This window comes from Lagenorhynchus albirostris, chromosome 15, assembly GCF_949774975.1.
Source record: "Lagenorhynchus albirostris chromosome 15, mLagAlb1.1, whole genome shotgun sequence".
Taxonomy (NCBI): Eukaryota; Metazoa; Chordata; class Mammalia; order Artiodactyla; family Delphinidae; genus Lagenorhynchus; species Lagenorhynchus albirostris.
Window position 1 is genome coordinate 21,393,926 of NC_083109.1, and position 14,870 is coordinate 21,408,795.

The window sequence follows — 14,870 nt, forward strand, 5'->3', positions numbered from 1 at the left end:
TATATTAGGTAGGTGCACAACAAATTACCTCCAGCTCAGCATTTGAAACAAAAATTTATTTTCTTACATAGTTTCTGTGGATCAGGAGTTTGGAAGCAGCTTAGCTGGGTAGTTCTAGCTCAGGGTCTCTCATGAGCTTGCAATCAAGTTGTCAGCTGGGGCTGCAGCCACCCAAAGGCTTGTCGGGCTGGAAGGTCCACTTCCAAGATGGCTTGCTTGCATGGCTGCTAAGTTGAGCAACATGGTTATTGACAGAAGTCCTCAGTCCCTCGACACATGGGCGTTTCTGTAGAGCCTCTTGAGTGTCCCAACAACATGGTGGCTGGTTTCCCCCACAGCAAATGATCCAAGAGACAGCAAGGTGGAAGCCACAATGTCTTTTATGACCTAGTCTCAGAAGTCACACACCGTCACTTCCTCCACATTTGATTCTTTCAAGGTAAGTCTCTAGATCCAGCCCACACTGAAGGGGGCTCCACTTTGTGAAAGGAGGAGTGTTAAGAAATTCGTGGAGACTTCCCTGGTGGCTCAGTGGTTAAGAATCCGCCTGCCAATGCAGGGGAAACAGGCTCGAGCCCTGGAAGATCCCACATGCAGCAGAGCAACTAAGGCCGTGCACAACTACTGTGCCTGCACCCTAGAGTCTGCCAGCCGCAACTACTGAGCCCACGTGCCACAACTGCTGAAGCCCGCACGCCTAGAGCCCATGCTCCGCGACAAGAGAAGCCACCGCAATGAGAAGCCCACGCACAACAACGAAGAGTAGTCCCTGCTTGCCACAACTAGAGAAAGCCCGGCCACAGCAATGAAGACCCAATGCAGCCAAAAATAAATAAATAAATATTTTTAAAAAAGAAAGAAGTTCGTGGGCATGTTTTAGAATCACCATGCTATCCATCCACCTAGCTAACAAACATTAATTGAGCACCTGTTGTGTGCATGGCCTTGTGAGCAACTCATAGTCCAGAACCTTGAAAAAAGCATATTATCTGGATCAGGGGTGCAAACTCAGAAGTCTGCAGGGTCCAGGAAGTAGCATGAACAAGTAAAGTGAACCAGGTGAGGGCTCTGGTGAGCTGCCTACCAAGTGCCTTAGCGAAGGGAGAGGTTGCTGCCCAGCTTCAGAAGTTTATGTAAAGCCTCCTTATTTTTAAACACTGACAACTGATTTGCTTTGTTTTTTTTTAAACCTTCTGTTTGCCTGGTTTGGCTCATATGCCACCAGTTTGCAGCCACATTGAATTTTCTCAATGTTCTTCCCAAACATTCATTTATTCATCACAAACATTTGAATGCACGGGGCCCCTTTCACACATTACAGATACTACCTGCCATCAGTCCCTGCACACCCTGTTTCTTTCTCCTCACAGTGAACTCCTATTCTTCCTTCACAACCCCGGTGCCAGTGTCCCTCCTCTGGGAAAACTCCTTGGACCCCACTTCTAGGGGGTGTTGCTGGTTCCCTCCTCTAGGCTCCTAGCATATTTGTGTCCACAGCTCCATTCCAGCACTTTCCTGCTTCCTTTACCAGAAAGTGAGCTCCTGAGGGATGAATGAAAAGACAGGTGCTGCTGAGAAGAGCGGGGAAGATCGTCTGGGGCTACCAGGCAGGGCTTCCCAGAGGAGGTGGTCCTGGGAGGCCTTGGACCTCCCCTCAGCTGGGGGGCTCTTGGCTGCCTCCCCAGATGGTGAGGGGCGAGGTCTGCAGGGCCTGAGGAGCTCCAGGTGGCCAGGGAAAGGGACATGGCTGGAACGAGAAAGCCAACTCCTGGATGAGTCATCCATGGAGTCAATCCTACAATAACAAGCAAGGGCTGGACTAGGAGGAAAAGAGACGGGGGCTGGGGGGCTAATGGATGGACTGAGGGAAGCAGGATGGCCCTCAGTGTCCCCTGCCTTGGGGTCTCCAGCCCCAAGTTCCCCTGGGGCCTTGGCTGCTGGTTTCCACTGCCCTTGGAGCTAGACACTTCTCCAGCCCTCCATAGCCCCCTTGCTGGTGGGTCTCCCTTCAGCCCCTGCCTTCCTTCTACTGTGTTCTCTACCCAGCAGCTAGAGGAATCTTGATAAAAAAAATCTGATCACATTACTCCCTCTTTAATTCCCTCCATGGCTTTTCAAGGGTCTAAGGAGACAATTCAAACTCTCTGTGATCTGCAGAACCCTGCCCACCTCTCCCACTTCTCGTGTCCCTGTCCCTCTCACTCTGCCTCTTTTGTGCCTTCAACCTGCTCTCCTGCCACAGGACTTCTGCATGTGCTGTTCCCTCTGACTGTAATGCTCTTCCCTGCCTTCTTTCACTAGTTAATGCTTCCTCTCTTGTCAGATCTCAGCTTAAGCCTTCATGGCACCTCTCCCAGATCCCTAGAATCTACTGGGTTCCTTGGATATGTACTCTTTTTTTCCCTTTAACAACCATACCCCCATTTGTATGAAGTGTTCATTATTAAGGTTTGATCCCTTACCACACTGTGTGCTACACGAGGGCAGGGACCCGCTGTTATATTCACCCTGCTACTCCAGCTCCCAGTACACACGCTCTCCCTGGAATAGAGTGGGCAATCAATCAGTGCATCTCAGGAACCACTATCCCACGCAGGACATGAAAAGTGCTTGTGGCTATTGCCTCACAACAGGCAAGGGAGGGAGCCAAAGCAGAGGCTACTGGTTCCATTGTACAGCCGAGAAAACCGAGGTTCAGAGAATTTAGGCAAACCCCCATGATCCCCCAGGGAGGTAGCGGGCAGCCAGGGACTTGAACTCAGGGCCCTTACATATATATCATGGGCTCCTCTACCATGAAGCAGTTTTAAGAGCTGACCAAGTAAGAAGGATAGTAGTCCTGGCTGGGCAGTGTGACACTGCGTGAGTCACCCCTCTCTGGGTGGATCTTCCTGCTGTAAATTAGGACAGTTAAACAAGTTAAGTTTTAAGTTTCATGGGCCCTGAGAGGTTTTGTTCTCATGGATTTCCTTCTCTGTCCCTGCTACCAGATTGTGGGCATCCTAGGAGAAGTTGGGACAGTGTCTAAAGCACCTGTGTGTCCACAGGCGTCCTCCACTCCCAACCCAAGACCTGGTATCAGGGAGCTCACTTAAACATCATGTTTCCCCTGCAAGAAGAGAAGGTCACTGAGGAAGAAAACCATGTCTTTTCTGTCTTTTTTCTTCCTACTATTTATGAAGTGGACAATGATCATTAAAGCTTTTGTTGGCTTAACCTGCATTTCCATCTCCCTCCTTCTGGTTTCTTCGAGAAGTTCTCCCCACTCCATGCAGTCCTGGTAGAGCTACCGCTATGTGTTCCCACCTGAGGGGTGGGCACAAAATCTATTCTGGCCAATCAGATTATCCTTGTTACCCTGACCATAGTGATTGGTTCAGGAATAGACATGTGACCCAAGCAAGACCAATCAGGATCTTCCCTAGAATTGGTATATAGACGTAGGGGGAAAAACTTGTTGTCGTTGTACTAGGACCTGAGTAAGCCTGGAGTTCCTGGAGGCCTTCTTCCTTGGCCACAGGGAAAAAACCACCAGAAGAATGATGACAGAGCTCTGGCACCAGTTCTCACTTTTAAGACCCTAAATCCCTTTTTTATTTAAGCTAGGTTGAGTTGAAGTTCTGTCATTTACAATCAAGAGTCCTTGGTGGGTAAGGCCAGTTTCATCCAGGGGAGGCCATGGGTTATGTTACTGTGCCCTTCAGCCTCCCTGTTCTGAGTCGCTCTTGGCCCCCAGCCCTCACAATCATCTCTGTGCCACCCCCTACTGTCACCATCCGAGAAGAGGAGCAAACCACTCCTTTCCAGCCCAGACTTACGCAGCTCAGTGTTGTGTTAGTTGCAGCCTCTGAGAAACAGAAGCCAGAGACAGAGTTAGAAGTGCAAGAGATTCATTGGGGGTGACGCTTGTGAGGAGGATAAAGGGGAGAGGGAGCAGGGAGAGTCAAGGAAGAGCCTTCAAACCATGCCACAGGTTCGACATCTGTGAAAGGAAAGGGGGAGGAAAGGAGGATTGGGTAGGAAGAACTTCAGCCTGTGCTAGAGCACTGAGGACGTCTCAGCCAGCCCGACGGGGGCTCTGGCACAGGCTGCTTATAGAAGAGTCCCATATCAGGCAGAAGGGGCAGCGCTTGTACACAGTGTGCTCAACCAGGGGCTGCCCGGGAAGCACGTGGCCTCAGCCACAAGCTGTATCCTGAGTCATCCACAGCTTTCTGTTGAAGGGACATGTGAGAGGCGCACTCCATGGCTGATACAATACCCTGGAACGTACTCATTTTAATAAGGGTGTGTAGGGGGCAAGATTCAAACCCAAGCCTTCTGTCTGCAGAGCCTGTGTCTTCTCCAGTGTCAATCTTCCGCGTACATTAGGGACCACAAGGTAAATAAGCCTTGTCTGTAATGCCAGCTCATATTGATTGGTAGCAGCTGCCTGGGCTCTGTGTTGAGGAGGATTCTGAGGCTGCTTTTAGGTTCAGCAGGAAGTTCCATGATTGATTAATGATGTCTACTGTGGGTAGGAGAGGGGTGAATGTACACACGTGTGCCAAGTATTTGCTATCCTGATAGCAGGAACAAATAAGTATGTATTGAATGAATAAATTCTGAACCCCATGACTTTTTTTTTTTTTTTTTTTTTTGCAGTATGTGGGCCTCTCACTGTTGTGGCCTCTCTCGTTGCGGAGCACAGGCTCCGGATGCACAGGCTCAGCAGCCGTGGCTCACAGACCCAGCCGCTCTACGGCATGTGGGATCTTCCCGGACCGGGGCACAAACCCGTGTCCCCTGCATCGGCAGGCGGACTCTCAACCACTGCGCCACCAGGGAAGCACACCCCCTCATGACATTTTTTAAAAATTAGGCAACTCTCTTCCCCCAAGTAAGATTGTCCCCTGATGAGATGTCCTGGCATCTGGCCCTGGGAATCTCAAAATCATAGTTAAGAGATGCCACTTGCCAGGGACCTATTATACGCCAGGCACTGTGTGAAGCCCTTTCAATGCATTATCTCATTGGATTCTCACTAAAATCTCATGAGGAGAGGATTATAACCTCCATTTTATGCTGAGGACACCGTGGCCTCAATCTGTGCAAGGCTACTCAGCACATCGATAGCAGAGCCCGTTTCCACATCCCTTCCCGGTGTTCTCCACTCTACCATACGTAAGACCGGCGATGGATTTTGTTATTTCTCCAAATTCAGTGTAGCAATTGGAGCAAGATTCAGTTATTCATTTACCAAAGAGAGAGGAAATGAATACTTGAATAGTCCTTGGAAAATCCTTTGGAAATTTCCTGAGAGATGAACCAAATCCAATCCAGCAGTTAAGTCCGTGTATTTAGAGGCTGATTTCAAAACCATTCGTCCCTACCACAAACACCACCATTTTATGTGTTGTATATTAATTCTGCTGTGTACCAGACACAGTGCAAAGCACCTTACACTCATTAATTTACTTAATCCCCACCATGATCCTATGAGAAAGTAAATATTATTCTCTCTGGCTTACAAAGGATGAAGCTGGGGCTCAGGAAGGTGAACTTTTTTGAGGTCACACACAATACGAGGCCAAGGGTGTAGGGATACGTATGTGTGTGTACAGTTTTGGTTGGATGTGGAATTGAGCCATCTAAGTAGAAAGTATTTTTGGAAGAACATGTGATAGTAATAAAGTTGCAAAGAATGTCAAGAGACCCAAGGAATGGACTTTATAATGAGAACTTGTGGTTTATATGCAATTTCAGATCCATTCCCACCCTTCATATGCAACCTAATTTCCTTTTGGATGACCAGCTGTTCCTGATATGTTCAGGGTTAGTGGAACCTTGGGCACATGGCCCAATGAGCATCTCTCTTTTAAGTCTTTGAACCTGTCAAGGAGAGACGCATAGCTTGGGATTCATTGTGGTAGCACAGGAAGGTAGTTTGTTCCATCATTTCTAGAAATGGATAGCCTTGTTCAATTTTGGACTCCACAGTTAACTCCTATCCAACTTTAGGCAAGCTACATAACCTCTCTGTGCCTCAGTTTTTTTTCTTCATCTGCAAAATGAGGACAATAATAGAATCTTCATCATAACTCTGTATTACACACTTAGAGAAGTACCTGACACAAGGAAAGTTCTACTTTGGTGTGTTTGTCTGTCTTGATGTAATTCCATCGGTCATCAAGGGTTTGCAACTCATTCCTGCCAATGAGACTCCTGGAGCCTCTCACTTATCTTGCGTTTTTCAGAGGACGGACCCGAGCCTTCTCACTGATTCTGTGAGCACATGATACTCCACCAGTCCTTCATTTCTCTGCCTAACTAACTCACAGTCAGTCCTGCTGCCTGCAAACCCAGAACACTAGATGTCATGTCAATTCTGTCTCACTGCAAAGCTGGAAATCTAGAACCTCCAAGTTACGATCCCCCCAACTCCCAGCGGAATTCTGCACCTGACATCGACAAGTCTGTTCTCTCGAAAACTCGGGTCTGGAGTAGTGATACCAAAACCATCCAGACCGGCTCTTGCAGGTTGGAGACGGTTTATTTGATTTCTGAATACATACCATCGACGGATTCCCCCAGGCTGAATGGCACGGTGGAGCTAGTGGGGATTCTTAGTCCCGAATTAACAATGAACAAATGGAGGTCCAGGGATGCGAAGGGACTTGTTAAAAGTTACATAGCAAGATGGAATGTCTCCTAGCTCGGGTTCTATCTGCTAAAAGACTGGTTAACCTGTGTGGGTTGGGAGATGGGCTGTGAATGTTGCTTGGACTCTGAACTTAAACCCTTACTACTGTACTCTGTTTTCAGTTCTTCACTTACTCCCAATTTTTTAAAGCTTAGTACCACCTCAGGGCCTTTGTACATGCTTTTTTTTTTTTTTTTTTTTTTTTGCCTGGAACTCTGATTCTCCTCCCCTCCCCTTCCCTCACTCTTCACCTAATTCCTTCTTCCTTTAGATCTAGGCTTCTCTCCTCCTTCCTAGACCACCAGCTCTAGACTGAGGCCCCTACTGTGCCCAGTGCTAACATTTGTCTGTTTCCTTATCAGCAGTTCCCACACTCAGGTATTACTTTTTTCTGTTTTTCTGTTTCTTGACAATCTTCCCCACTAGGCTGTACATTACCTGAGGGCAGGGGCTCTGTCTTGCCCTGGCTCAGTGCTTGGTACAATGTTTGATAAAGTAATGGGTGAATCCGAGTGTCATCCAACCAGAAATAACTTTAGTTACCGTCTAGTTTCCCAGTCTCCCTCCAAAGCTGAGGCCTAGCAGGGAACAATGGCTTGGCCACAATCACACAGCCAGTCACTATTTGAAAGAAACAAGACCAGAACCCACAAACAGCCTCCATCATCTCTAAGCCACGAGTTGGGTGGTCATGGTGGGGTGTAGGTGGGCTTCACAGGGGAAGGGCGTTGGGACATATGCTTACTCCTCGCCACCAAATCTAAGAGGCAGGTACTATCATCACCATCACCATCATCATCAGCATCTCCATCTTACAGATGAGGAAACTGAGACTTACGAGAGTTCGCGACTTGCTGGAATGGCCCAACGGGCAAATGCATGAGGAAGAGATTCGACCCCTGCTCTGAATCCGAAGTCAGTACGCGCTTCACCCAGTGTCTGGACTGGGCTGGAGCCTCGCTCTGTGAAATGGGCGCTTCCCAGGGATGGGCGGGCTGCGAGACAAGGGAGGCGGGAGCGCGGGGAAGGAGAGAGGAGCAGCGCCGGCTCGAGTTCCCCTTGGCAGCCGCGCGTCCCTGGGCAGGGAGGGGGGCGTCTGGTTCTCATCACACGCCGCGGCGGGTGGGGTGGGGGAAAGGCGCCGGCTCCGAGGGGCGGCCATTGGCCGCCGCCGGGTCCCACGAGGGGAGCTGCCCCCGCCCCGCCCGCCCCGCCCGCCCCGCCCCTGCGGCCGCCCTCGGTGATGGCCCGGCCGGCGCCGCCCGCGGCTCTTCCAGTCTCTCCCTGTCCCCAGTCTCGGTCTCCGCGCGTCTCTCCCGCACCCCTTCTCTCTCTCTCTCACAGTCTCCCCAGCTCCCTTCGGAGATGAGGCAGGGGTCGGCGCCCAGGGCCAGCCCGCTCCGCCCGCTCCAGGGCTAGGCGGGGGGCCGGGGGCTGCACCGGACAGACCGACGCGCGGACCGGACCCAGTGAGCCGTCGCCCAGGAAAGGAGCAGCCGCCGCCGCCGCCGCCGCCACCGCTTGTACCCCGTCACCATGGTAACGCCTGCCAAGGCCTGGACCACCTTGCTCTGTCCCCTTTTGATGGGGCACAGCCCTCGAGGGGATGTCCAGGGCAGACCCCCTACCTTTGACACTGAGACAACCCTCAATTCCTGGCTAGGGGTCTGTGCTTAACTGCCTCCACCAGCAGGGGAAGGGTGGAGGGTGCAGGAATCCATCTCTGGCAACGATGTCCTCGCCATCTGTCCACGCGTGAAGTGGATGGAATAAGATTGGATGTCTGGTAAACTTTGATACGGCCCCATCCCATAGCACAGATCGGAGCTGGAAACCTACCTCTGGGCCTTGGACAAACTTGGGGTGGTGATGCATTTCAGACTTGGGGCTGAGGGTCAGATATGCCCACTGTTGCCACACGAGTTTGGATGGAGTTGGGGGTTACAGTCCCCTCTCAGCCCAGTCAGGCAGCACAGGGCAAAGAGGGTTAGGGTACAGAGTGGAGAGGAGGGAATTGCTCACCAAAACTTGGGGTGGTGTTGATCCTTTAGACTCAGGGCAACAGTGTCAGATCTGCACATTGGCCCGGCATGAGGTGCTCCCATGGGAATTGGGTGGGGAGGTAGGCCTAGGGGAGGGGGAGGACAGAGGGCAATACCCCACACCGTGTCTTCCTGGGCTGGCACCTCAAGAAGGTCGCGGTGTTGTGTGTTTGTGTTTGTGTCAATATCTGGTAAAAGAAAATGAAAGAAAAGCCTGTTAGCAGGGAATCTCAGCCCAGCTCCAGCCAGGCGGAGGAGCCCCAGGCCGGTTCACAGGAGCAATAGGGATTTGGAAAAGGGCTGTGGGGACAGGTCGTGGCTTTAGCCCCTTGACTATGATCGACCAGGTTGAATTTGTGTCGGTTGAACTTGTGCACACACAGAATTCTCTACAGACGTGTTCACACGTACACACAGAGAGCATCCAAACACTCACCTGGCTGACTACACGTGCCCTCTCACACACGAGCCGTGTCCACCTGCTCTCCCAGATCGCTGGAATATGAGCATACGCCTGCATACATACTACAGACATACTACAACACCAGGCTCCTAAATCCGTGTACTGCAGGGCAGGTGTACACACACGTCACTCTTGGAGCTCTTTGGCAGTAATCATCGTAAGCTAATGGTTATTCACCTCTCACCACAGGCAAGGCGCTGAGCTGGGCAATTTACATGCGGGAGATCACGTAACTCACACCTGCTCTAACAGTAAACCTGCTGGTGTCTCCACCCAACAGATGGAGACCCAAGGCTCTGGGAACTTAACTGACTGCCCAAGGTCACTCTACCAGGAAGTGGCAGTTAGGACAGCCTGAATTCTGAGCCTGACTCGGCTGTCACGGCCACCCCAGAGCCACCTGCACCAAGTGGTGTTTGCCAAACTTTGCCTGGCTTCAGACTTAACCCAATTATTAGTTTTCGAATCCAGAAATTCCTCGCTGAACCCCAGACCCCTCAGATCAAGGGTCAGGCACTGGGTGGCTCCTCTCAAAGGGTGAACAATTCTTTTCTGAATGGGAGTGAGACAAGTTTTCCTCCCACCTTTGTCTTTAAATATATTAAAGGTAGTCACCTGCCCATCTCTCTGGCATCACCTCTATACTCCAGCCACTCTGACTTTGGTTCAGAGCCTCTTGTGTTTCGTGCTCCCTCCTGCCACAGGACCTTTGCACATCCTGTTCCTGCTAAGTGGAGCACCTTCCCCTAATGAATTCCTATTCATCCTGTGAATCTCCACCCAAATGTCACCTCCTCAGGAAAGCCTTTCCCGATTCCCCTGACTTTCACTCTAGCATGCTGTATATCTTTCCTTCGTGGTACCCATCAGTTGTAATGTTTGTGGGGCAATTTGATTAATGGCTATTTAGTGTTCTGGGGCAGTCCAAGGTCAGAGCATCTTATGACAGGGATGTAGGGTTTATCCCATCCCACATTTCTGAAGTTTCAGTATCGTCATAACAAATTTTGCATAGCCACTTACTGGATAAGGTATTATAAAAAAATTATAAAATTTACTACTTATTATTTGCTTAATATTTTTCTTTAAATCAACTTACTTTATAAACTGAAAAATATATTTAAATAGGAAATTTTATATCATGACCATGAAAAATCAGTATTCATTGTCATAAATAGAAAGTAACTGTAAAAATACATACAATGAAGGCAAATATATGTTAGAAAATTCTGGCTCGATCAAGTTGGCCATGGATGGTTCTAAGCCTGAGGACGATTTTCTTTTTCTTAAAAGGAGTAATAACTAAGTGTCTGAGAGGTGTTCAAGATATACTGGCACTGGGGCTTCCCCGGTGGCGCAGTGGTCGAGAGTCCGCCTGCCGATGCAGGGGACGCGGGTTCGTGCCCCGGTCCGGGAAGATCCCACCTGCCGCGGAGCGGCTGGGCCAGTGAGCCATGGCCGCTGGGCCTGCGCATCCGGAGCCTGTGCTCCGCACCGGGAGAGGCCGCAACAGTGAGAGGCCCGCGTACCGCAAAGAAAAAAAAAAAAAGATATACTGGCACTGAACTTTCTCTTTGGTGTCATCAAGAGAACTGGGAGAGAATTGGAGTAACTTTCTTACTGTGATTTCACGTCAAGTTCGTGTCCTCCCCACATCGTCTTGTGGGCCACCTGTGATCCCATCGCATGCTTTGAGAAAAACTGATTGAGTCCAATTCATTTCATTCAACATTGCCGAAGTACTTACCTCATGGTGGTCCCCCAAAGTACCTACTGTGTGCCAGGCCCCGTGTAAGGATCAGGGCCTGGAGATGAGTCAGCCCTGCTCCCTGCCTGGGGGGCTTGCAGTCGCTGGTGAAGGCAGACCATCCACTGAGAATTCTGTGCTGTATGATGGGTAGTGGGAGTCCGTCCCTTTGCCTAGAAGCACATGTATCGTGAAAAAGAGATGCGGGTCGAGCAGGGCTCTGAAGGGTGGGAAAGAGCTCACCCAGTCTGGGGAGGGGTGAGTGGGAGTTCAGGCAGTGCTTCCCAAAGTGAGGAACCCACCATGGGTCCTAGGAGGGGAGACTTTTGCTGGCGCTTAGATGAACATTTTTTATATAGCTTTTCATCTTAATGGGTGCTGGGAAGTGATTTAAACAGCACAGCCACATGATAATAAATACAAATAAATTTAAGTTGAAAATGAAGTGACAAAAAGACTAACATGAAGTAAATAATTAATATTAAGGAAACAATAAATTAGGTTAGGTGAACAGCGAGAAAAACTCATGAATGCAACGCATGGGTCTTTGGGAAGCCCCGAGCTACAGTGTTGTGTGTATTAGACGTAGGAAGGGTATGCTGGGTGTAGATTGATGGGCCACTGATGCCAGGCTGAGTTGCTCAGGCAATGGGGAGCCACTCAAGATCGTTGAGCAGTAGAGGGTCACGGTTGGATCTGTGTGTTAGAAAGGCTATTGTTGTGGCCAAAGGGGAGCCTGGCCTGGTGGCAGGGAGCCTGGGGAAGAGGCAGAGGAACTGGGAGTTATGTGGGCAGGTTCATACTCCAGCTCTACCATTTACTTGGGCTCAGTTTCTTAACCTGTAAAATGGGAATAAATATACCCATCCCATAGAGTTGTTGGGAAGATGAAATAAAAGAATGTACAAAAGGTTCTTAGGATAAGGCATGCCACAGAAGCCTTGCTCAGTAAGAAGCAGTTCTAGTAAAATTGTTATTACCCTTATGTGGTTTAGGTGGGGGATGGTGAACCCCAGGGCAGAGGCAAAAGGGATAAGAGGGAAAGGAACAAACACAAAACTAAGGCCCAAAGAGGTGAACTGACTTGCTCAAGGTCACACGGATGATACATAACAAAGCTGGACTTGAATGTGGGTCTCCTAACGCCCACTTGCTTCTCAGTTCACTGCGTCTGGGTTGTTTTTCCAGTTTCTGAAAGGTTTTATTAAGGAGCCAGTTCTCACTCATACTTCCACCCACACAAAAAAGGATTTAAAGCAGGAGAAGCCTTAGTTGGATGTGAGCAATAACTTCCTGGCAGCCAGAGCAACAGAACGCTGGGTTTAGACTCTCCAGCCTGGAGAAGTTCAAGAGGAGGCCCCCGGTAGTTGAGCCTTGTGGTCACAGCTTGACACCCACTGGGCTGCATCTGGCTTACAGATGTGTTTGGTTTGGCCAACCTTTAAAATTTGGGGAGGTTTTACTAAAATTTCAATAGACCTGGCAATGCTGGGCAAAGGCAACTCTCGGCTGGAGCTGATGAGATGCGGTGTGTGCCCCAGGCCCCACCACTCCCTATTGTTTCCCTGACACTGAGGCCGACTGTCAGGGGCCACTTACCAAGGGGCTAGAGGGGTTATTTTCTCACACTTGGACCAACTCCGTCTTCCATGTCAACTCTCAGGCCCCTGTAGGCATTTGTATTTGTGGCTGCTGGTTGAGACCCTCCCTGGACCTGAGTAGGGAGATGGATGAGACAGACCTTTGTAAACTTTCTCACCAACTGTGGGTTAACTGATCCCATTTGGGAACCATCCCAGTTCCAAACCTTCCTGAACCTGATTGTACCTTGAATTCTAGAAAGGCCCCACTTGGAAGGGCCCTTAGAGATAGATAAGCCCAATGGTCCCATTTTACAGATGGGGAAACTGAGGCTAAGATAACTCAGTGAGTCAAGGTGGAATCTCACCTTTCCTAGGCGTTTCTGCCACGGAGGAGAGCAGGGGTTGAAGGTAGTAGCCCTAGGACACTGCCTACCTCAGCTTTTCTCAGTTCTCTCTCTTCCCAAGCTAGGAGGTGTCGATGCTAAGTGATGCTAAAATCTTTGCCTGTTGGAGTAAATGGATAAATCTGGACCTTTAAGAAGAGTTCAGCCCACCTCTCAGAAGGCCCAACTAACAACATCTGGTGAGACCATTTAAAAAGGGAACCAGACTTAAAAACACACACACACAATCACACTTTTATATCCCCACCCCCAATTATAAGAGCCCTACAGTCTGGTAACAGAACGTTTGGAAAATCCAGCAACTATGAGGAAAATTAAAACTGTGACTTACGAGGCCCCCGTCCCTCACAGCCCTCAGGGGTAACTGCAGTTAACACTTTATTTCATGGCCTCTCGGCTTACACACACTTTTACACAGTGGAGATCACACTGCATGGGAATTTTTTTTTCAATTCCAATGGTCAGAAGAGTAGTTACTGCTGGACTGGGGGCTTGACCTGGGAGGGGGCTTCTTTCTGGGGTGGTGGAAATCTTGTCTGTCCATCCGGGTAGTGGTTCCAACGGTACATACAGAGGTAAAAATGCATCAACCTATGCACTTCATACTTGTTTATTTTACTTGATAAGACTTAAGATGGCAATAATAATAGAGGCTCATTGCAAAGACATTGATCAGAAATTTACAAACACCTGTACTCCGACTCCTCCCCTGCCCAGACAGGACTGCTGGGAACAGACACTCTTCTGTGCCCTTTGGCACCATACAAGATTCCTTGGGTCAGTCCAGAAGGTCTGTGAGCATCATATAGGTGCCAGCCCCCTTGGTGGGCTCCATCTCTGGCCCTGAGTCGCAGGGGAGGGGGCTGAAGGGCTTCAGACTGGCTCTGGCCTGTGACACCCACTTCTTTCTCAGCTTCACACCATCTCCTGCCTCAGCTCCTGTCGAGGAACAGTTAAAGGCCCGGCTGGGCTGCGCTCATGGGGGAGGAATGGAAACATGTTGATTAAGTTTCACGGAAATCATTTTGAGGGGCCCACGTCTGGCCGATGGTGTTTGGGTTCCTGTGGTCCCGGGCTGGGCTGCCCGTTTGATTTTGAGTGGAGAGTAGCCAGCTTTCCTCCCTGCAGCCGCCTGGGCCTCGTCACCGTGTGCTTCCCCCAATACTTGGACCGCTTATGAGCCCCTGGGGCTCAGGCCTGTAGCAGGTAATGCTCTGGCCAAGAGCTCGGAGTCCCGTTGACTTGGAACGTTCTTCCTTTTTACTGGCTGCCCCTTATATGGTTACAGTGTGCGGCCAGCTGAGCCAGTGTGCGAAAGCCAAGGCGTTCCAGGCTGCAAGCCTTGGTCTGTGAGAGGTAAACATCATTATTGGGCCCCACTTGAAACAGTGCAGGATAGACAGCTGGGAAGGCTGCCTCCAAGGCTGGTGGCTGGTGGTGGCCCCAAGGCAGACACCCAGGGACAGAGGCAGAGGGTAGACTTGACCCGTCCAGACCTGCGTTGGATCCTGGCTCTGTCTTTCTCCCCTTCTCTGTGATCTTGGACCAGATAAAGAGTCTTAGTTTCTTTATCTGTAGAATGGGATGTTCCTACTTTGCCCCTAGGATGGTTGTGTGGCCAAGAAAGAGAATGTGATTAGAGGGCCTGGTGAATAGCAGACACCCCGAAACTGTCTTTATTATGGGGGTCACCCTTGTGTCTGGGCTTACCAATGACGGTGCCAGGACCCTCTTTCCTTCAGAACGGGGGCTGTAGACATTCCTTCATTCCTTCATTCATGTATTCATTCTGTAGATAGCGATGCAGGGCCTACTCGTGCTCAGCTCTGTGCGGCTGCTGGGGACACAGCAGTGACACCAACATTTGTCTAAATGCCCTGGGCCAGCGTCTCCGATTTTACAGCCGCCTGGCATTAGAATCTTTCTGGGATGGAGACAGGCTCTCTTCC

General features: G+C 50.0%; 1 protein-coding gene across 1 annotated transcript in view; it reads left to right on the forward strand.

The window, feature by feature from the left end:
* KIAA1755 (KIAA1755 ortholog) overlaps nucleotides 1-14,870 on the forward strand; it is a 71,968-nt gene that overhangs the window by 22,980 nt on the left and 34,118 nt on the right. The window contains exon 2 of the mRNA XM_060123863.1: nucleotides 8,027-8,205. Coding sequence (XP_059979846.1) covers nucleotides 8,027-8,205 — 179 coding nt within the window. The remainder of the gene's footprint in view (nucleotides 1-8,026; nucleotides 8,206-14,870) is intronic.